The sequence below is a fragment of the Arvicanthis niloticus genome, chromosome 3, assembly GCF_011762505.2.
Source record: "Arvicanthis niloticus isolate mArvNil1 chromosome 3, mArvNil1.pat.X, whole genome shotgun sequence".
Lineage (NCBI taxonomy): Eukaryota > Metazoa > Chordata > Mammalia > Rodentia > Muridae > Arvicanthis > Arvicanthis niloticus.
Genome location: NC_047660.1, coordinates 108,888,057 through 108,909,259, shown reverse-complemented (window position 1 = coordinate 108,909,259; position 21,203 = coordinate 108,888,057). Strand labels below are relative to the sequence as shown.

Below are 21,203 nucleotides of genomic sequence, written 5' to 3'. Positions count from 1 at the left end.
ACTGAAGATGGCCTGGGTGCTGGTGATGTGTGTGGGGGGAGGAGAGTTGTAGGACCAAGCAGAGCTTTTGTATACAGCTGATGATATTCCATCCTACATGGTGGTTCCTGGTCCAGGGACTGTGTGGTGGCTGAAATTCAGCTGTGGACCCTACTTTAGGGTAGGGTTGTTGATCTATCTAGAAAATGGCAAAGGTACCATCTGGGCTTTCAGTGCTTTGACCTATATTGATGGGTCTGTCCCAGGGCAAGATGAGGAACTGGCTCCATGTCACTGGATCCCACAGCTCTCGTTAACTGTTCCCCTATAGATCCCAAGAGTGTATCGCTTGTCTAAGTTAGGTAAGGGTTCTGGGGCCTTATGAGAGTCCACGGTTGGAGGGAACAATCCTCAGAAGTGTAAGAATGGAGATTACTTAGCTCAAATACACAACATTCTAGATTCCAACACACATGTACATGCACACACACAGCAAGACACCAGGAAAGAGGCAGGAGAGGCAGGTAGATTCTAGGGCTTTTATTGAGAGTCTGTCTGGTGATGACTGGGAATGTGGAGCCTAATGCTGGACTCTTCGAATGGACTGCAGCTGTCCAGTGTGGGCCTGTGTGCCAAAGTCACTGTAGGTACGAAACTCTCCACTGTGCCGGTCTCGTTCTAAGACATACTGGTAGCCTCGGTAGCCAGGGTACTGGTAGGCCACCCACCTAGGATGGCAAAGAAAATGGTAGGGGGTAGGCAACTCCAAAAACATTGTTTCAACTTCTTTGCCTTTTGCTCTGTGACTTCCTGTGATGTCTTAGCCTGGTTTCTGCGTGTACCTTTCATTTCCTCGTTACTCAACCCCCACATCTCACCACACTCCCCTGGCTCCTGGTCTGTATTGCCTCTTCTCATTCTATCCTCTTACTCTCTCTGCCTCTCATCTCCTAAATTCTCAGTTAGCCTCTAGCATCCTCCACCCCCCCCCCATTTTCTCTTTTGTTCTCATGGACTTCCCACTCTTCACATCTCCTCTGTTCCAGCCCCAGGACTCACGCTCCAGAGCTGACTTTGAGGGAACCCACATCTTTGCTGGTCCAGCCCATGGAAGGCAGTGATGGATAGTCATCATTGAGTTCAAACTTGCAGCCCTGGAAGTTTTCCCCCTCAAACAGTGTCACACGGCTGTCACTGTGGTTCTGAGACACAGAAATAGGTGGGGGTGGTTTATAGATATATCAGGCCCTCCAAAATGGTGTTCCCAGATAGTCTTACCCTAGCCATGCACTTTCTGCTCAGCACATATCATGCTGCCTCAGGAGTTTGCTTCATCAGTTCCTAGTGAGTCTAGCCAGCTGCCATGCTCAGAGATCCTACCTGGATCCTACCAAGACACTGTGTTAGGTGTGAAGACTAGAGACTTCCTGGAGATTCTTTGAGGTCAATGCTAAAGGGATTCCTGTGACAGGAACCTTTTTGTTGTATTAAGCTCTTTGTTTTGTTTGTGGTGATGGGGATCAAACCCAGGATCCTGAGTATGCTAGGCTAGCCTTCAACTTGTGATCCCTTTTCCTCAGCCTCCAAAGTAGATGGAAATATAGGCCTGTACCACTATCTTCCCTTGAGCCTATTTTTAGGAGTAAATCATGAGTCTGGGAAAAAAGATCTAGCCTATTAACTAGGACATTTCTCTAAAGGTCTCATTGACTCCCCAACCCAACCCCTTGCTCAGCTCCCCATTGATGTCTCCCACAAATTGGGACTCTGCTAAAGGGTATTGGATGGAACAGAACAGGCGGGTGTGGCAGTTTGGTTGCATCTGGCCTAAAACAAGGGCCTTCCTCCTGAGAGGTTATGGTCTCTCACGGTCTCTTGGAACAGAGAAAATGGACTGGGCCGGGTCCTCTGACCTTCACCACAAGCCCCAGGACTCATCAATACCTAACTGAGAACCAATGTAGAGTGAGGACCTCCTTTCTAGGACACACACACACACGTTTGACCCTGGTAAGTCACATTATGCCTCTGAACTGCATGTCCTAAGACTGTGCATGGGGTCAACCGCAGCGTGACATCTTATAGCTTAGGCGCCTAACACCTGTGGTGGATTGAAACAGAAGGACGACTGCGTGCTCAGAACCCGCTGGTCTTTTGTGCTGTCCATGGTGCTGATCCAGAGCTGTGTCCACAATCCCAATTTTCAGATATTTTTGGTTCTGGAGTAATGCCACTACCACCCACCCAAGAGTGTATTCATATATCGGGAGCAGTAGGTATTTCAAAGCACCACACGTTGGTTGGGGCCTGGAGCTAGGCAGCAGGAGGTGGGGGAAAGTGGGCTGTGCTCACCGCACAGAGCACTGGCCTGAAGGACAGCAGTTGGTTGCTGTGGTGGCCGCTGCTGCCGCTCCAGGCACTCCAGCAAGGATAATCTCCCTTCTCTAGAATGAACTGTTGTCCCTGGAAGTCGGGGTACTCGAAGGCCACCCATCTGAAAAAAAAAAAAAAAAGAAGAAGAAGAAGAAGAACTGGGAGGCATCTCCCTCCCCTCCATCATCATCTTGGTTTAAAAAAAAAATCCAAGATCCCAAACTATTTCTCCAACGCTAGACCATTTCCCAGATACACCCAGCTCCTCTGGAAACTGAAAGCCCCAAACCCAGTGTCTCTGAGGTTAGAAAAGCCTAGGCTTCATTTATGTTCCGAAGTTAGAAAGAATGTTTCAGGTTACAAAGATCACCGGAACAAGGACGTTCTTCTGGGTTTTATGTAACTGCATACGCAGGCAGCCAACCGTTCTCCATTCTGCTATAGCGGTAAAGGAGCCTCAGCTATCCGAAGGACCCTAAGCTGGCTTTTAGGATGCTCAGATAGGCATGCCAGAAAGGATCTGTCTCCACAAAGTCACCTGATTTTGCACAAAGAAAACGTTGAGGTTTCAGGGAGGCCCCTTGATTGTTTCTTGCTTTTGTCTTGGGGAGGGTTGGGAGTATTGGAGAGGACAAAGACTTCTCTCCTTGATGGGTCTGTCTATGGCGTACTGGAGTGTAGCTTGAAGTCCTGGGCTCTGACTTGGGCTAGGGTGGGAGGGATAGAAGCCTGAAACCCCCCAAATTAGCTCATGTGCCACAGCAGGATCACTCACGCGCCGTTTTCCACCTTGACTGAGCGCACCCTGCGCAGGGCTCCCCGCTCACAGACGTTGGCACAGTCGCTCAGTAACCGGCAGCGACGACCCTGGAAGTCCTCCTCGTCCCAGAGCGTGAGGCAAGCGGGCGCCGGGCCCGGCGCGGGGGCGCTGCTCATGTCGCTGCAGAAAAGAAGGGCAGGATCATCGGCTAAATTCTCGGGGACCCCCCTACTTAGCCTAAGCCTGCCCATCCCCAGTAGGGTGTGAGGAACCGGCCTGGCTCTGGATACAGGCTGCTGATGTGCGGGGTGGGCTGAAGGGAGGTTCCCTTGTTACTCCCTCTCTCCCCCCCAGTACTCACCGAGTGAGTGAGCACCTCACCTACGGAAAATGGAGAGGCTGCGCGCGAGACTGGAGTTAGCTGCTTTATAGTCATGTCTGGCTGCCTCTCCCTGTGGAATCCGGGTGGGGTGTGCGAGCTGAGTCAGCTGGCAGGCTTTGGTCAGCTCTGGTCTGCATAGGCAGCGGAGTCACCGATCTGGTCCCCCAGCCCGCATGGATGACAACGGAAAGTGCTGAGGCGCACATCGCGTGTCTGCCGGAGCCCAGGCTGACTCTGCGCTTTCTTTCAATGTGCCCTAAGCCTGATAGAGTCTCCTAGCCTAGGGGCAGAACAAGCACTCCCCGGCACAGACCTTCAGGCGTGACCCAAAACCTAAGGTTCAGCCTTTTCTAAGACCACGGTGAGCCTGGCCCACCACAGTTCTTCCCAAAGTCAAAACTCTCTAGGTGAAAATCTTTCATTTGGGAGACACTAGGGAGGAGGAAGAGAAGATCCTTCTCTAACGACGCTGCGCCAAGCCCCTCAGGCCTCTTTTCGTTGGAAGGTCTGTCCGCTGCTACCCTTTTCTTCCTGAGCGGGGCTTCCCAACGAGTCTTCTCTGGCTCTGAGGTCGAGACCAGGCCTCGCCACCAGGCGGCACTAAACACAGGAAAGCACCCGGGAATGCAGAGTTTGTGTGGATTTTAAGAATACAAGTGCCAAGGGAGAGGCCAACTGTCCTAGGTAGAAACGGCCTCTCAATCTTCCCCCACCACTCTCGAGACTACCTACCGAGGCTCCCAGAGCACCAGAATCCGCAGCAGCGGGGAGGTGGGGAGATGGAACAGAAAAGGCTTAGAACCCCAAAGGCGATCTCCTCACCCTTTTAGGGGTCATCTAGAAAGCAGGCTGATTGCAGATCCTTAATGATGAGAAAAGCTAACCCAGCAGGAGAGTGAGGGAGGTGGGTGGGAAATATGTTGTTACTCCTGTTTGCCAAATGCCTCCTCTGTAGACTCAACAGCCGGGTGGGTTCAGTTTGCACACACAAACATAAAAATTGAAACTCAACCGGGTGCGGGGGGGGGGGGGGGGGGGGGTGGGCTTCTTCAAATTCGTAATTGGCCAGTTTCAGAGTTAAGAGAATCCAGGAGGCTTTTTGTTCTGTTGCCCAACCCCCACCCCAACTCCTGGAAGTTTATCCACTGGCACCTGCTTTCTCCCAATCTGCCAAACCCATTCCCAGCCGAGCCCTTACGTTTGCTCTTGGAATTCCCAGGAATGTTTTAACCACACAATCTTGGTGTGGCTAGCTCCCCTGCCACTCTGTGGATGACTCTAGTCACAAAATGCCACCCATCACATCACAACTGTCTCCTCTCTAGAGTTTGTCACTTTCAAGATATCCTCCTCTTAGTTTGTGAATTCGCCGGTGCTTCCTTTACTAGACTGCAAGTCCCACACAAAAGGGTAGGAACTGCATCTGCCTTGCTCCCAGTTACGCTCAAACCTAGCACGGTGCTGGATACAGAGTAGGAACCCCATAAACTGGAGTGGACTAACAAGGTGGCCAACTGTGGGCCAAATGTCGACGGAGGAGTGTATAAGAAAGTCTCCAGTGGGGTGGGGACCCATCTCACTAATTACATTTCTGAAGTTTGGGGCTTCTGAGGGGAGGAGGGGCAGGCAGCCCCTCTCTCAGGCCTCTCCATTCCCTGGTGAGAAATGGCTGTTGGTTTCACATCTACAAACTTGAAGAGAGTCTATAAGCCAAGCTGGGGCCACAAGGATAGACAATGGGACAAACCTGAGTACGTTTGACTGAGGGAGGAGCCAGAATTAGCTTTTAGCCACTTGACTATTCTAAAGAGAGCTAGCCAAAAACAAAAGGGCTGTAATTTTTCCTAGAACATAGGGGAAAGCCCAGACTCCATACCGGGCAACAGCTAATCTTGGATGCTTAATATTCTAGCCTCTGCTCTGCCTCACAAGTCCTGGCTGAAACGGAAGTGAGGATTAGGCAAAAACGGAACAAAACAAAACAAAAACAAAAACAAAACAAAACAAAACAAAAACCCTCTCTTTTCTCCCTCCATCAGACAATTATAGACGTGGCCACTAGGGGGCAGGGCCAGTCTGCTCTGACCAGAAAACTGTGTGTGGGGGGTGTGGGGGGTGTGTGGGGGGGTGGTTGATCAGAAGAGGCTGAGGTGTTGACAACAGGCTGTACTGTCTGTGTTGTTGGTGAATGTGGGGCTGTGTTTGTCATGTTTATCAGGAGCTGAGCCTGGGGGGGGGGGGTGTGCAACTTCCAGTCTGTGTGTTGGCCAGTATTCCCCAGATATGCGTGTTCACTTCAGGCAGAGGGAAAATGAGAGATTCCTTAGAATTAGGTGTCACCTGGGTTTGGGGGTGGTGATTTATACAAGAAGTCTACTCCTTCCAGTTGGAAATTGTCTTGGCAGCAGCCAGACTTTCCCCTCTGTCTGCACCTGCGTGTCCTCATCAGGAAGCCGGATCTCACCACCCATCCATGGCTTTTAGTTCTATCTGCAACTAGCTAAAGGGCCTATCTGTCTATATCTGTCTATCACTACACCTACTGCTACTGCCTACAGCAACTGAGGTCCATGTCCCCCCACCTGACCCCAAGCCTCAGAGATCAAGAAAGGACACTAATAAAGGACAAAGGTCAAGAGACTCTCAGGCAGCCCCCACACCCTGGTGTGCCAGAACAGCTAAGAGACTCTTTTTCTGTGCTGGAGACTCACTCCTAGCATCCCTTCCTCACCAGGCTGCTTTAATTCCAGCTCCTGGTGCCCCCTCCTACCCCCAGCAGCTGTTCCTGTTTGCTCTCCCAGATCAGTTGAGCTTAGAGCTTCCTGAAGGATGGATGCCCAGGTGGCTTTGTTTGCCAGCTCAGTACCATCCCCGTCACCTCCTCCACATGCACAGATTTGACATTCAGGGAATAGGCGGGGGGGGGGGGGGCCTGGGGGGGGGAGCAACCTCAGATCTGTACCCCCAGGTCATCTGGAGATCTCACAAGATCTCATCATGACAATGTCCACCGTGGCCCCCACTGAGGTAATCATCTCATATAAGGGGCTATTTGACACACAAGCCCCAGAAGTTTGAAGACCTCGTCCGCATGCATTTCCATCCCGCTCTACTCTGGCTACCCGGCTCCATGATGTTAAGAAAATATTCATTCCATGTTGACCCTTAGATCCGTAAGAAACCTCCAGGCTTCTGTAGGGATCTTATACTTCACCCATGTGGGGACCAGTAGACTCTGCAGACAAATGCCCAGACCCAATCCTGGTTCCCACTCACATCTCCATCTCAGGAAATGTCCAGAGAATGCCTAGGGAAAGGTCACTGCCCCTAAATAAAGTCCCACTCCATGAAGAAGGATACTTCTCAGTGCTGCAGGACAGTTTTGAGGTGCCTGTGGCTAGGCTCCTCCTCTGATCCCACCTCTTCCCCTCATTTCACAGGGAAATTATCCAGGGCCTTCTGGGCTGAAAATGCAAATTCTGTGTGTGCCCTCACCCACCCCAGTCCCATTGCCAGCCTTTCAGTGCAGCCTGGCTCCTCTTGTCCCCACCCTGTTCCAAGTCTGGAACAGACTGGTGAGCTCCTTCCCTGGGGCTGTACAAGCCTTGTCTCCCAGGAGACAGAGATAACTCAGTTCATCATGCAGATGGGAGCCCCACCCACATAGACCTATTATCCCACCATCTTCTCTGTCCCTCAGTAAGGCTGGAGAACTGATAGATCCCCATCCAGAGAGGAGAGAAGCAGCTTTTACTATGCCCTCACCTAGACACAAGACCACTGCTAGACTCCTCTAGGATGCCAGGGAGAGGACACATGCACACAGGTTCACAGCTGAGTGTAGGTAGAGTCGTCCTCAGTAATAGGTACATGGGCAGGATCCTATAAACTTGATATGTTAACTGCCCTGTCTCAGGACTCAATAGACACTTCCTTTGTGAAGAGACAAAGTGACTATGTCCAGTCACTTATATTATCATGTGCCAAGCATCGGGGGGAGGGCTCACACTGGAGCACACCCTCATGAGATTTGACATGCACACATGCCCCCTCTGCAGTTGCCCAGAGAGGCATCACCCGGGTACTGAAGGCTAGGTGGTCTCTGGAGCCACACGGCTACCTGAGAGCAGACCCAGCTCAGCTGTTTAAAAGTGGGGCTAGTCCCCACTTTACCTTTGCATTTTCTCCTCTGTAAAATGGGAATCATTGTCTTGACTACAGTGAAGATTTAAATGTATGTAAAACGCAGAACCACCCTGCAATATACACTCAATGGTAGCAGTTACTGTTGGTATATTTTCAGGTAATAGATGTCTTGGTCTGGGAGGTTCTCCCCACGTCCTCTGAAATGGCGTGGGGTTGGATTAGGAGGGGTCAAGGCGGAAAGCATAACCCTCTGGTCATTAGCCTCTTTTTCTAACCCTATCCTGGTTCTCAGGAAGGCAGGAGAGCACCCTCCACTATGGCCTTCTGCTTCCCGGGAGCCACTCTGCCTGCTCAGTTTGACAGGGTCAGGGTAGGTGTTTTAACAGTCCCCTATTCATTCTCAGGCCTATGGTGTCAAGAAACAATTAAAAAAAAAAAAAAAAAAAAAAAGATGGAGGCGTAGACCTGAAGACCTAGCTTCTGGTTCCTCTGATTTTGCTCCATAAATGGCCTCTGCCTGTCCTCACTCCACCCCATCCGCTGTTTGAAACCTCAGTTTTTTGTTTTCTTGTTTTTAACCTGTAAACTAATCTGGTTGCTGGAGGGGGCCTCTCAGCCATGCCTGCCTTTGACCCTGCCATGTCTGAGGTAGGCTCTCTTCCCTCCTCAGCCTGCTCCTGGCTTGCCCCACCTGCCCTGCCAGCTAGCTACCCACCTGGCCTAGGCAGAATGAGGGGGCGAGCTGCCCTGTCTCCATGGGGATTAATCTCCAAGAAGGTCACCAAGGCCCTGGTACTACCCTGGCTGCATAGGGATTAGCACCTGGATGTGAACCCCCACTCCCATGCCTCTCCATTCTCACACAGACCCTGAGAGGCCTCCGAGCCCAGGGGTTCCAAGGCTGAGCCAGATGCTCCAGAGTGGGTGGGGGCAGGGCACCTGCTCAGGGAAAGATGGAGTCAAGCCCATCTCTGTTCAGGGGCTGTAGGCGTGAGCCCTGTGCCTTCAAGTCTTCTTCTGGCTTTTCACTGGGGTTTGCCATTTGTGACCCCCCCCCCATCCTCCCTTGGGGTCATTTCCCCACCACACCCTGCTTCACACTTTCTTTCCCCTCCACATGATGTCTGTCCATAGGACCTCTAACTCCCTCGCGCATGTGGCGTGTGTATGGTTTGTCTCTGATTGTCTCTACCTCCGGTTCCCTTGGTCTTGCCTCTGCTCTGCCTGTTCTGTTGCTTCCCCTGCCCTGCCTGAGCGGCTCCCTTTTGCTCCGTACCAGACTAGACTCCGAGCCACACTATCTGCCTTTCGGCCCTGTTCTCGTCTCCTCCTCAGCCTTCCCGTTGGCCTTGCCTCCTCTGCTGTCCCCCAGCCCCCACCTCTTCCCCTAGGGCAGCACTTAGCTGATCATCCCCCCCCCCCCCCAACCTGTTCCCTCCCTTTACCAGGAGTGCTGACAGGGAAGACAGGAAGCAGGCTCTGGCTTGGAGCAGGAAGGAGGAGGGGCAGCCCGCACACCAGCTGCTCAGCACCCCCCTTCTGTCCCAGCACCTGCAGGCAAGCCAGGCGCCTACAGACTCCACCTCAGCCTGATGGGGGAGGAGGGACCCAGAGGAGAGGCCAGATGCCCCTTGATGGCCTGGAAAAGTGAATCTTGGAAATGGTTAGGGGTGGGGATATGGGGCAGGAGGCTTGAGGAGGTGGCACCAGACCAGATCCTCAGCCCACTGAGGGGCTTCTCTGTTGCCACCCTACTTCCAAGGGCTGCTTTTGTATGTTCTGGGACCGTTCCAAGGACAGACTTTAGTGGTGCAGACTCAGGATCTGAACACACACCACCACCACCCCACCACTGGCCCCACAAGGTGTGCTACCTCTATGTCATGGCTGGGAGGTGTGCTGTCAAAGGGACAGGAAAGGAGATCCAGCTAAATGGCTCGATGCCAGCAAGGGCAAAGGGGAAAGGCTGCACCACGGGAAGAACCTGGTCGTGGGGGCCAGAATGGAGGCTACACATGCCCGTCCCAGGACAGCTGGGTCTAGCCTGGTCTTGGGACTAGTTCAGTCAAGAAGCCACCCTTGCCTCATCAGAGCCACTTTGCAAACATTCCTCAGGAACTCAGCAGATCCTGCGGGACCTCCTGGTAGCTAGGGATTTGGACAGTAGAGCATATGGTGGCTATGAGACAAGATGGCAGCTCTAGGAAAATTTGATTTATGATTGTACTTTCCATCTCCCTTGGCATTGTCTTTGTCTTGGTGTGTGGGCTACTGCTTTCCACCATTGCTTCCCAACCCTAACGGGAAACCGTTAGTCAGGGACCCCTTGCTTCTGTATGAGGACCCTTTGTCTACCTTTGACCTACAGCTGGCCTTTGTCACCATACATTGTCATGAGGGGCAGTGGAAGGCACCTGGAATCACAGGACAGGCTCGCTCACCCCTGGCCTCTCAGGCCTTGTGTGGAGCGCTTGGTTTGGGCTCCTCTGCCAGAGTGTAAGACAATCCCCTACTTGCAAGCCAGGTCACAGCGTTTTAAGTAACTGGAATGGGGGTGGCCCATTCCAGATCTCAGTTGTGGCTAATGATCCACGGCGAGCTCTGGCTGAGCTGTGTGCTACCTAGACCCAGTCTAGCCCGTCTGACTGGGCTGCAGAGAATACAAGATTAGGGGTTTTGAGCAAGGTGGTGAGCTCTTTCCTGTGCCTGAAGACCCTGTTTGCCCTTTTTGGTGTCTGCTAATCTCAGATATGATTGGACTGGAAGACGGACCCGAGAGGTGAAGTTTTCGCATGGCAGCGGAGAGTGTCTGAGGGGGTGGATTTGAGTCTGCATAGAAGACCTCAGCTCACCACCCCCAGGTTTTCCACACCTCACGGCCCGGGCACGGTGAGGTTAAAGGGTTAAAGGAACTCCACAGAGTTGCTAGGGGCCCAGGAACCGGAATAGAGAGGTTAGTGGAGGCCCTGACTATAGTGAGAAACAAGTCTGCCTGCCTCATTTTGCGAATGGGAGAACCAAGACGCGTTGATAACACTCCCCCAATTGCCACAGAATTCACTGGGACCGAGCGGGACTAGAATCCCAGTTTCCACCTTCAGGAGGGGATCTGTTTCGGACCTCAGCCCATTCCATCCACCCCGCTGGAGCCTGTTGAGCCCGCATTACCCTGCAGCGAGCTATGTCTGGCAGCTCAGATTCTGCGGGCAGGGGGGCAGGGCAGGCGTGGCCTGATGGGAGCCAGTTGTCCCCCTCCCCCATGGGGGACAGTGCGTTGTCTCTGGGACCCATATGGTGACGGTGGCGATGGCGGACCGGTGTTTGCGTGGCGATCTGGCCGGCCCCGGGGCTGATGCTGAGAAGCCACCCCTGCCTCACGCGAGCCGAACGAACAAAACGCTCAGGTCCGGTTTGTGCGAGGGGCTCGTCGCGGGGCCGGAGCGGAGGACCCGGGGCTTGGCGGCAGTCGTCGGAGGTGTCTGGTGGCTGAGCTTCCTCGAGTGCGGCGCCGCACAGCGCTCCGCTAGCCGCCGCTCTCACCTGCGCACCGCGGTGGCTGACACGTCGGCGGCAGCGGCGGACGCCACAGGTGCACACCTGGCCGGCCCCTCCCTCCCGGGCCACCCGCCACAGCGTTTCTGCCCCTCCACCCAAACCAGCCAGGCTTGGCTTCGTCCCCAGCCCACGCCCCGAAGCTTGTGCCCGAGCCAGGGCTCAGAGCACTCTTATACTGCCAGTTCAGTCCCCGCCCCTACACACACACACACACACACACACACACACACACCTGTCCGGGTGCCCGGGTGCCCGTTTGCTCGGGGCAAATATTGACTCATGGAGGCGGAGTTTCCCCCCTCCCCGCCACTGCTTGCCCCCCCCCCCCCGCCGCGCTCAAAGAGCCAGCCTTTGCAGAGGCCTTGGCAGCAGAAAGGGGGGAAGGGGGGAGGAAGGGACAGGGGTGCAGGGGAGGGTGCCGGGACCAGGAGCGCCTCTGGAACAACACCAGATGTCACTTTTCCACCCACCTGGCTCTGAGCTCAGGGAGGAGCAGAAGACAGAGGCTGCCTGGCAGGGCTTAGGGAGAAAACAGGCGGGTGTCCTAGGGAAGGAAGAACACCTTTGGGTCTCAGGAGTGGTTTGTAATGGAGGTTATTTAGTAACATCCGTAGCCCACTACACCTTGTCTTCGAAAAGTGCCCAAGATCATAATTCTGGCTTCTACAGTGTACCTCAATTTTGTTTTGTTTTGTTTTGACCTGTTTTGTTTGTTTTGAGACAGGGTTTCTTTTTGTAGCTATGATGTCCTACAACTAGGATCTGTAAACCAGGCTGGCCTCGAACTCACAGAGATACGCTTGCCTCGCTGCATCCCATGGATTAAAGGCTTGCTTGTGCCACCACCGCCCAGCTTAGTTTTAACCACTTAGCATAGTTCAGGGAAGCAGGTTAGCCCTGGAGGTGCTGGTGAACACATGTGAAGATCTTCTCTACATGGCCACCCATTTAGCCCACCAGGCCTAGGGATTCATATTTTGTCAACCAAGTTACACTGTAGCAAAGATCAGCTATGCAGCTCCTAAGGCGCCCTCCACTGGCCAGACTAAGAATAACACCTCGCTGCAAGTATGAAGAAGTCTTGCCTGTCAAGGGGAAATGCACCCTTCCTATTTCTAAATGGATGGGTCTCTGCGGTCCACACCCACAGCTCTCACCCTCTACATATCTCAAGATACTTCTCCAGGCAGGAGGAAATAAAATCCAGGTAGACTGGGGCATGGAACTAAATGGTTTACTTGCAGAACAGTAAAAAAGGGACCAGGGGCAAATTAGGCAGTCATGTAAGAAGGACTGGATGCTGACGCCAGCAAACAGTCAGGATGCTGTATCCCAGAGCAGAGCACTTCCCCTTGTGACATCTGCAAGAGGGTGTCTGTCCTGCAAAAGAGAAAGTCACAAGTAGAAATGAGGGTGAGGCTTTCAATGGCATCTGAATGCCTCTCCTCACTTGTACTCCACCAACCAATGAGGGTAACCCTAAGACCCCAACCTGTGCATGCTGACTGGTGGTAGGGCAATGATGCGGGGCCTCGAGGTGAGCACCACCTCTCCACGGCTTGCCTCTACCAGTATATTCTGGATCATGTTCTCGAGTATTGCTTCCTGCAGGTTGGCAAAAGCTGGTAGCCTGGGGGGGGGGGCGGGGGAGGATATGGCTCTTGTTATCAAGGTTACAGACCTGCAAGCCACCTCCCCACTTATCTCTGTGCAAGTGTACTGTGCAATGGGCTTTGCACAGATTCCCACAGAAAGCCCTGCTTCCCGTGGCAACACTCGGGGGAGGGGGGCATCCTGTTGTGATGCTAGCTGTGTGGCTAAGGTTCAAACCTACGTGATGTAGTTGCAACCCCAGAGCTAGGTTTGGAGGATGGTAGGGATGAGAGGATGCAGGAGAAGCTATGTGGGACCAAGGAATCCCCAAAAGACAGAATGCACCCCCCCCAAGAGGCCCCAGGAGACAGTGGTGTCAGAAGTGGTACTTGTTCACTGGTCCTAATTGTCCACTGAAGAGACTTTGAAGACAACCACTCCATGCCCGGTAGTGCTGTGCTGGTAAATGCTATCAATCAGGTATCACACACTACACAAAGCTGGGTTCTGCTCCTCTGAAAATCCTCCCACCCAAATCTTACACTACACCAAGAAGTTGTCACTAGAACCTGAGTTAAGAAGAGAGTCATACACAAGCCAAGGCCAGCCTCAGTGTCAGTTTCTCCCCAGTCCTCCTCCGGTCCCCGCTGCTCACCTCCCAACGGCCTCCTTCTCGTCGTTTTCAGTCTCCTCCTTTATTATGGTTTTCAGATCCTGCTGCCATTGCCACTGCAGAGACTGCTGGGATGATGGTTCTGTGGCCTTTATCCCTGACCAGGTCAACTTTGCATCCTTGTCTATGTACTCCTCCTCCTTGCTCAACTCTTCTATCTCCTCTTCCTCTTCCTCCTCCTCTTCCTCCTCATCCTCTTGTGCCTCTGTCATCTTCCCATAAAGGTCATCCTCCTGCTCTTTGGTTTTCCCATCCTCATAGCTGGATGGCAGGGACAGGATCGGCACTAAGTACAAGCTGCTCTTCTGGGCTAGAAACTTCGCTGACTGCTCATTCCAGAACTGGCAGAAGTAAGGCACCTGCTCTACCAGGCTTTGGTCCACAGCATCATGGAAATTCTTGTCTTCCAGTAGACCCCTGGGCAGGAAAAAAGAAAGATGAAATCTAATGAAAGGGCTTACAGCCAGGTCAACTTTGGCCTCCCTGTTGCCCAAGGAACAGTTTTGGCTGCTGTTTTTACTATCAAGTACTAAGTCAGGGGGGACAGCCCTTGGAACAAGGCATCTTTGAACCCTGTGGCATCTTAGAGGGATGGGATGGGATGCAGGCAGGGCCAGCAGGCCAGAATGACCCAGATAAAGGACAGGTCTCCTGTAGACATCCTCAAGCCTGCCACAGAAAGTGATAGAATCAAGATTCAAACCTGAAGACCCACCTAACCAACTCTGTTAGACCTGATCTGTCCCAAGCGTCTCCCAGTCAAGGGATCTCGCAACAGAATTCTCTCTCTCTTTTTTTCCTCAGGGAGAGAAGTCCCAGGGCTTCTGAAGCTTGGGTTAGCACAGCTGGAGAAACGGGAGGTAAGAACACAGGCCATGGAACAGTGGGCACCTGATGATGGTGGTGAGGCAGTCAACCAGAAGCTGCTTCTTCTGCCTTGAGACAGGACCTTCTAAGTCAGGGAGTTCTTCCTCAGAAGATTTTGACTCTTCCTTGGAGGATTTCTTCTTTGGAAGCTCCCTGGGGTAGACCATTGATATCCTGAGTGGACTTGGAAAACTACTAGGCTGTAGCAACGGGGGTTACAAGGCATGACAGTAGCTGCCCAGTCATAAGGACATGAATATGCCAGGCGCACTCCCAGTCTTAACAGAATGTACTTACTGTATTCAGAGAGCCACACCCAACCCTCAAGTGAGAGCAGGACCCAGAGGCTCCAAGTTGGCAAAAGGAGACAATGAGAAGCCTTGGTGTGTTCCTCGGGGGCCTCTCTATTACTCTCTTCAAAAAGACCTAAGCAGTAATGGTAATCTCCTGGGCACACGGTGCCCAATGGCTCTCATCGGCCCTGCTCTCTTTTCAACCACCCCTAAAGGCTGAATGTGGAGATCTGATGCTCTACAGAGGGGGAGAGGACTAAGACAAGAGGGAGGTGGCCCATACTTCCCCAGGCATTCACCGGTACAGGAAGTGGCAGGGAAACTCAGAGAAGAAGTTGGCCAGATAGTAGTCGGTGGCATGGGCCCTCGCAGTGAGGCCCAGACAGAGGATGCCTGGCACAGGGGGTTGAGGACACGGCCACAATGTGTCCTCCTTTGCCATCTTCAGGTTCCAGGTAGCAGGCCGGCTGAGAGACGGTTGGTTTGTGATGGGAGGCAGCGTCTTTGGGAAGACAGAGGCATGGGTGATAGAATAACTATAATTCCATGGTCAGTGGGTCCCCTGGCCTAGCTCTTTAGGGTTGTGGATTTGTCTAGTGGTACTTTCCTCCCTTCCATCTAGGAGGCTGGATCAGGGCTTGGGGATATCTCTGGGGACAAGTGAGAACCTTTTCAGTTATCCTGAGAACGACCTGGGGCTTTCTGACTCACCTTATACTTCTTTGCGGGTTCACGGACTACACAGTGTGCTCTCCTCTGTAAGAGAGAGTCCAGCTTAGGATGTGACAGCCCCAGCCACTTCCATCTCTCTGAATAACACAGACCTTGCATTCCCCTCTTGGTTTTGCCTACCTGGGTCCTAGTGCTACCCTCTTCTAGAACTTTCCCTAGGTAAGGGCTGCTTGGGAAGAGACAAGGAAAACCTGCTCAGTCAAGTAAACGATAGAGAAGAAAATGCGGTCAAATGTAGGGAAGCTGGCCCCCAAATTGCTTGCCCTTAGGACCCTGGGTCTTTGGGATCAAAGAGACAAGCAAAGAGCCTGCATTTTGAAGACAGCTAGAGAGCAGCCCCTATATGAGCCGTATCACAGAGGGCCAAGCTTCAGGAGAGTGGAGCCTTTCTGAGAGTTCTGTGTTGTGGCCGCAGACAAGACCAAGGGCTGAAACCATGCACGTTGGCAGACGGTGGAATAAGGAGCCTCCATGTTTTATGTTTACCATTTTGTTTCCCTGCGGATATATAGCAGCCCATGATTCAGAAATGGCCGCTGGATACTAGGCTCAGCTACAGGCACACTGTGTATCAATGCTCACAGATGTAACTCCAAAGTAGATCTTTCATTAGCATTAGGATGGATTTCAAGATATTTATTGTAGACTGGGGATAGTGCCTCATGTCCAGAACTTGGGCACTTAAGGGGCTAGGACAAGAAGAGTTTGACTCCCTGTTTAAAAAAAAAAAAAGCAATATTGAGCCCCCACCCCACCTCATATTATGTATATAAAATGGGGGTAAATGCTGCCAAGAAGTCTCATTGTTCAGTCACTCGGCTCTAACTATTAATAACTCATGGCTAGTCCAGTCTCATCTGTCTCTCTCCTGTGGATTATCTTGAAGAAAATTCCTAATTTATGTTATGCTCATTTTACAGTCAAGAGACAAAGAGAGTAGGTAGCTTAGGCAGGGTCACATATTTAGCAAAGGCTGAAAGCAAGAATCAAATCTAAGGCTGTCTCCAGATCTTGCACCAAATGCCACTAGAGTACAGTGTCCTTCATCAGAAGGTGAGTCCTGTGTTGTTTCCCTGTGTTCTCAGTGCTCAGCAGGTACCCATGAACTCCTCCTGTGTGGAGCAGTGGGTTCCAGCCAGCCTTCCTCACACGGTGGTACTTCTCTGCAGAGTCTGGTGAATAGAATCTAATCTCAGGACAGTTGGCCAGTTTCACACAGACGGCTACCTCAGCACACCACCTCTATCTCCTCTGGCAAGGCCAGTGGGATCTGGGAATGGGCGGTCCACTCAGCCCTTCCTCACCTGTATTTTCCGATCTGTGATGGTGAACTCCACCTCCTGCCGAGCCTTTTCTTCTTCCCATTCCTGTAGCTCCTTGTGATACTGCCACATGAGTTCCTGCTGGTACACCTGGGCCCCAGCACAAGATGAGAGAAGGTGAGGTCTGGAGGGTCTCAGCTGCAGCTTACCTTGGGCCTCTCCAAGGGCTGGCTCCTGCCTTTCTCTGAGGGTTTGGAGTCCTCAGAATCCTCCTCTGTCCTGTAATTGGGAGCTATGTCTCAACTCCATGTGTTTCTCTGTAGCTAGTCTTTACCTTGCATATCAAGTCTATGCTGTAGAAGCTGGCATGAACCGAGGCCTTCAGGGTCACTAGGATTGGGGCTCCCTCTTCAGGAGCCACTTCTCCCTCCATGGGACTCACAGATATCTGGGGATTTAGGGAAAGAGATTGTGGATTTGGGAAGAAGGATGGTAGAGGATAGGATGAGGCAAGGTGGTCCAGGATGGGGCAGGGCAGGGCGGGGCTGGGCAGGGCAGGGCAGGGTTGGGCTGGGAGGGGCGGGGCAGGGCTGGGCGGGGCAGGGTGGGGCGGGGCTGGGCGGGGCTGGCACAGGATATGATGATATGATGGGTGAGATGGAGCAGTGCAGGGTGAGGCTGCAGCCTAGCCCTAAGTTCTGATTCTGGGCATAGATGTGGACTCTCACCTCTCCAAAGTCTAAAGACCTTGGCTGCCAGGTGAAGACGATTGTCTCCTTCTTGGAGACGTTGTTGAGAAACAGCAAGCGGCTACACTTACTCTGCACGGGGATGTTTCCCAGGGAGATGTGAGACTGGGACAGGAAGACGTTCTGTTGGTGAAGACAACATAGCACCAGCTTTGGGGTCATGAGGAGGAAGCCATAGAAGCACAACTGGTTCCAACTGGCCAATTATTATGTCCGGAGATTTCCACACATCTGACCCTCACATTGGTCCTATATTGTAGGCCTAGTTGTTCTCCTGTGCTGGGCGCATTGCTAAGGTTCAGGGGACACGGGAAACTTTTCCAAACTTTTCTCACATTCAGAGCTAGGATAACTCCCTAAAGCCTTACCCCAAAGCCTATTGTGTCTGCAGGGCTTTCAGTGTTCATTCTGAATTAGGGATCTAATGGAAAAGTATGTAGTGTAGCAATGGTGGATGGATGGATCCATGGGTAGACGGCTGCATGATGAATACATATAATCTATGTAAATGATATGTGGTTCCGTGGCTGTATGGGAAAGTATAAGTAGGTGAACAGATGGATGGCTAGCTGAATAGACCAGGCCTCCCAACAGTAAGAAACATGTGGACTAAAGGTAGTATTGGTGACCACTAATATCTTGAGAAAAATCTACTTGAACCCAGAAGACAGGACTGTTCTATATGAGGACAGTACCCAGAATAGGATCATTTCTTTATAAATCTTGCAACACCCCTCAGCCTTATACTCCCAGAAAAGGCCTGAAATGGGTGGATTTCCACTTCAGTGTCCCAAACAGGGATACTAGGCAATAGCGGACAGGATAAGCCTCTTGTGGAGCTGGTGCTGTCTTTCAAGCTGGAGCCAGACTAATTCCACCCCTGTACTCCCTTAAACCCCTCTACCCTCCTTTTCTCCCTAGCCTCCCTAGCCTCCCTAGCCCTGGGTACTGGCCACCCTTGACTCTAAGGTCCTTCATTGCCTCTGGCTTCCCAAGCTCCCTTTCTCCCACCTGCCCAGGAACCATCAGCCTAGAGGATATGGAACTGTTGTCCCACGAAGAGATGCTGTGGAAAGGGGCAGTGTCACCCATGACACAAGGGTCGTATCCCACTCCTTGGAAGCAGATGACAGCTGAGTTCCATCCAATGATATGGATGGGTACGTCCACCTGGGAAGTTACAGAGGTGGGTAAGGAAGTGGTGAAATCAGGACGCAGCAAGGAAGTCACAGCTCCAACTCCAACCACCCCCAATATTATCTGGGCCACTACTCACTGTGTAGGTCTTGGCCTCGATGGGTGAGAAGATCCACAGGATCCGAGCAGTAGTGCCTGGCTGGATCTCCCCTTTGGGGTTCAGGCAGCAGAAAATAGGATGGTCAAAATTTTTTTCTTGAACCTGTGACAGAACGCTGACCTGGACCTCATATGTCACAGGTACTGAGCCACCATTATATAGCTCGTAAATCTGCAAGGGCAGGGATAGGGATGCAGTTAATTGTAGAGCAGATAGCCTAGGACTCTGTCCATTTGGGAGAGCAGGCTATCCCCATAATAACTTTGAAGGTCTCTGAGTCCTGCTCCCACCCAATCTCCTTTCCCTATGGCTCAGTACACGGATAGTCAGCCAGCCTGTAACCGTGTAGGATAATCAGCAAATCTGTTTGTAAAGCAGCAGCTTGCGTCATTTGCTCTCAGTTGACACTTGTCAAGCTTATAAAAGACCCTAGTGTAAGTGTCCTTCACACTGGGATTTGGGGAAATGTCCACATACATCTATACACCCTCCAGACCCTTTATCATCTAAGACTTTCAATCTAGAGGGCACTGTCACATCCCGTATCTGTTATTAGAAGAAATTCTGCTTCAGGAGAGTGCAGAAGGGCTCTGAAGACCTGAAGACTGCCTCCAAAAGATGTCTTGGAAAAGAACATCTTTTCCAAGTGTTCTAATCTAACACTTCTTTGCAGAGCTAAGAATACTCAAACCAGAGAGGAACAAAGAGTTCACTTGGGTTTGGTCCTTGGGCTTTCCTTTTCTTTGGCCTGGCCCATCACACTGACCTCCAGATCTGATGCTGCAGGGTGAATGTTTGCATCTACTCTGTACCCAGTTTCAAAGGCTGAAGCCTAATCCAATCAAGTCGGTACTGACTGGAGCCTGCCTCCTTGCTGGCTAGCTCTCGGTGTGGGGAGTTGTAATGCAGGCTGCTAAGGGGGAAAGTCCACAGTCCCATTCAACTGTGAACACGCAAACTACAGTGATAACCAGCATGGCAAAGATGTGTCCATGGCTGCAATGATGACCTGAAAGTCATGGACCTAACCCATGGTTCGAGACCGTACAGGCCCCAGAGGTGAGCTTGCTACTATTACTGCGCTAAATGACAGCAAACGTCCCCCCAACTTTGCATCTCTACGCCCGGAAATTCGTGCGGTTCTCAAACCTCATCTGAGAAGTTTCTTTACACAGTGGGTGGCTCATACGGACATTCACAACTGATCAGAGGGTGGAAAATAACTGTCCATGTAGTGCTCAGCTACAAATGGGATGCTGTCGAGGTCTGGTCCGTTGCTATGGATTGTAATGCTTGGATAATTCTGTACACAAGGTCTAGGCCTACCTATGAGTTCTCACAGTTGACCAGCTTTTGCCGTGCAAACCTTGTTCCTGATTTTAAAACTAAGGCAATTTAAACCTAATTTCAATAAAAGTGGCTTACAGCCAACTACTGGAGGGGTTAGAGGTAGGTGAATTTTAGGTTAGCTGGTTGGCGGTGGAGAAGAAAGGAGGAAGATTGAGGAGGAAAGAGGAGGAAGAGGAGGAGCTACATGGGAGGCCATGTACCATACATGTGGCCAGGACGAACAGCAAGTTAGGAAGCATCACTGGAGAGGTGGCCAGGCCAGCAGTTAGAAAAGCAGATCAGGGGCTCCCCCCGCCCAGTAATTGTCAAAGCCAAATAAAATAACCATAGTCTGAGTCTCATTTATTTGTGAGTTCATTTGTAAGTTAAACTAGTTATACTACAGGACATTTATACCATAATCTCCGGCAAGGCTTACGCCTATTGCAGAAGAGGGGTAATCAGACGGTAGAAGCCAGACAATGGGTAAGGAGGGGGGGGCCGTGACCAGAGCAAAACAGAGAACAGAGTAAACCAGTAAATTCTGGACACCACAGGATGGCTGCAGCCACAGACCCTAAGGTTACCTGCATAAGATCAAGCTAGTCAACATCGTGAAGGGGAGAGGGGCTTACAACTGCCTCCACTCCCACTGAGGAGTTACTGATGGCTGACCAAGTTGACCATGGATGGATCCACACCCATGACAATGTGGGCAGCACAAAATGGACTTAGTGGGTCATTCAAAAAAAAAAAAAAAAAGAGGCCAGGAACTTGAGAGGAGGTGGGGAGGTGAGGGTGGATATGGGGAGTTAGGGGGAGGAGTGGCAGGTGAAAATACATTGTCTACAAAATACAATGCAAAGTATACATAAAATTCTCAAAAAAAATTAATGAAAATATTACATATACAGTGGTCGGGTCTTTTAGGAGGTGCTTAGGTCATAAGAATGGAGACTTCACGAATGAAATTCACATAGGCCTAAGGAAACCTCTTTGCCTTCTCTCCTGCATGAACACACATGGAGAAAGCGTGATGTGTGAGCCAGGAGTACAAGCATATACCGGACACTACTAAATCATGGCCCTTGCCCGGACATTGTTTTGGACTTGCTCAGAACTGTAAGAACTGTAAGAACGCTCTGTGTGTGTGTGTGTCTCTCTCTCCCTTTTTCTCCCTCTCTCTCTATCATAAGAACACACACACTCTCTC

The 21,203-nt window shown here is 51.7% G+C and overlaps 2 protein-coding genes across 5 annotated transcripts in view; both read right to left on the bottom strand.

Moving 5' to 3' along the window:
- Positions 1 to 504: 504 nt before the first annotated feature.
- On the bottom strand, positions 505 to 6,201 carry Cryba2 (crystallin beta A2). 2 transcript variants are annotated; one of them, XM_076931653.1, is made up of 5 exons: positions 3,494 to 6,201; positions 3,128 to 3,292; positions 2,332 to 2,473; positions 1,039 to 1,181; positions 505 to 707 (listed from the first exon to the last, which is right to left on the bottom strand). In XM_076931653.1, the coding sequence occupies exons 2-5, from the start codon at positions 3,286 to 3,288 to the stop codon at positions 560 to 562; spliced, it is 594 nt and encodes a 197-aa protein (XP_076787768.1). In that variant the 5' UTR covers positions 3,289 to 3,292; positions 3,494 to 6,201; the 3' UTR covers positions 505 to 559. The 2 variants fall into 2 exon arrangements, with proteins under 2 accessions (XP_076787768.1, XP_034354621.1); XM_034498730.2 differs by having other exon boundaries at positions 3,474 to 3,557.
- Positions 6,202 to 12,413: 6,212 nt separating this feature from the next.
- The window catches only part of Cfap65 (cilia and flagella associated protein 65), a 34,102-nt gene continuing 25,312 nt past the window's right edge, over positions 12,414 to 21,203 (bottom strand). For 2 of the 3 annotated variants that reach the window (XM_076931648.1, XM_076931650.1), the window contains 11 exons: positions 18,641 to 18,832; positions 18,376 to 18,534; positions 17,344 to 17,487; positions 16,950 to 17,063; positions 16,658 to 16,765; positions 15,333 to 15,377; positions 14,921 to 15,123; positions 14,353 to 14,481; positions 13,444 to 13,878; positions 12,688 to 12,825; positions 12,414 to 12,575 (listed from right to left, as the gene is read on the bottom strand). In XM_076931648.1, the coding sequence (XP_076787763.1) occupies positions 12,467 to 12,575; positions 12,688 to 12,825; positions 13,444 to 13,878; positions 14,353 to 14,481; positions 14,921 to 15,123; positions 15,333 to 15,377; positions 16,658 to 16,765; positions 16,950 to 17,063; positions 17,344 to 17,487; positions 18,376 to 18,534; positions 18,641 to 18,832 (1,776 nt within the window). In that variant the 3' untranslated portion in view covers positions 12,414 to 12,466. The remainder of the gene's footprint in view (positions 12,576 to 12,687; positions 12,826 to 13,443; positions 13,879 to 14,352; positions 14,482 to 14,920; positions 15,124 to 15,332; positions 15,378 to 16,657; positions 16,766 to 16,949; positions 17,064 to 17,343; positions 17,488 to 18,375; positions 18,535 to 18,640; positions 18,833 to 21,203) is intronic. The other variant, XM_076931649.1, reaches the window with a different exon arrangement.

What these genes read in the sequence shown, in the direction of transcription:
- Cryba2 (XM_076931653.1), bottom strand. Translation starts at nt 3,288, where the DNA reads ATGAGCAGCGCCCCCGCGCCGGGCCCGGCGCCCGCTTGCCTCACGCTC. An exon ending in GTCAAGGTGGAAAACGGCGC is followed by an intron (nt 2,474 to 3,127) that starts GTGAGTGATCCT and finishes TTTTTTTTTCAG; the next exon opens with ATGGGTGGCCTTCGAGTACC. An exon ending in CTCAAAGTCAGCTCTGGAGC is followed by an intron (nt 708 to 1,038) that starts GTGAGTCCTGGG and finishes TTGCCATCCTAG; the next exon opens with GTGGGTGGCCTACCAGTACC.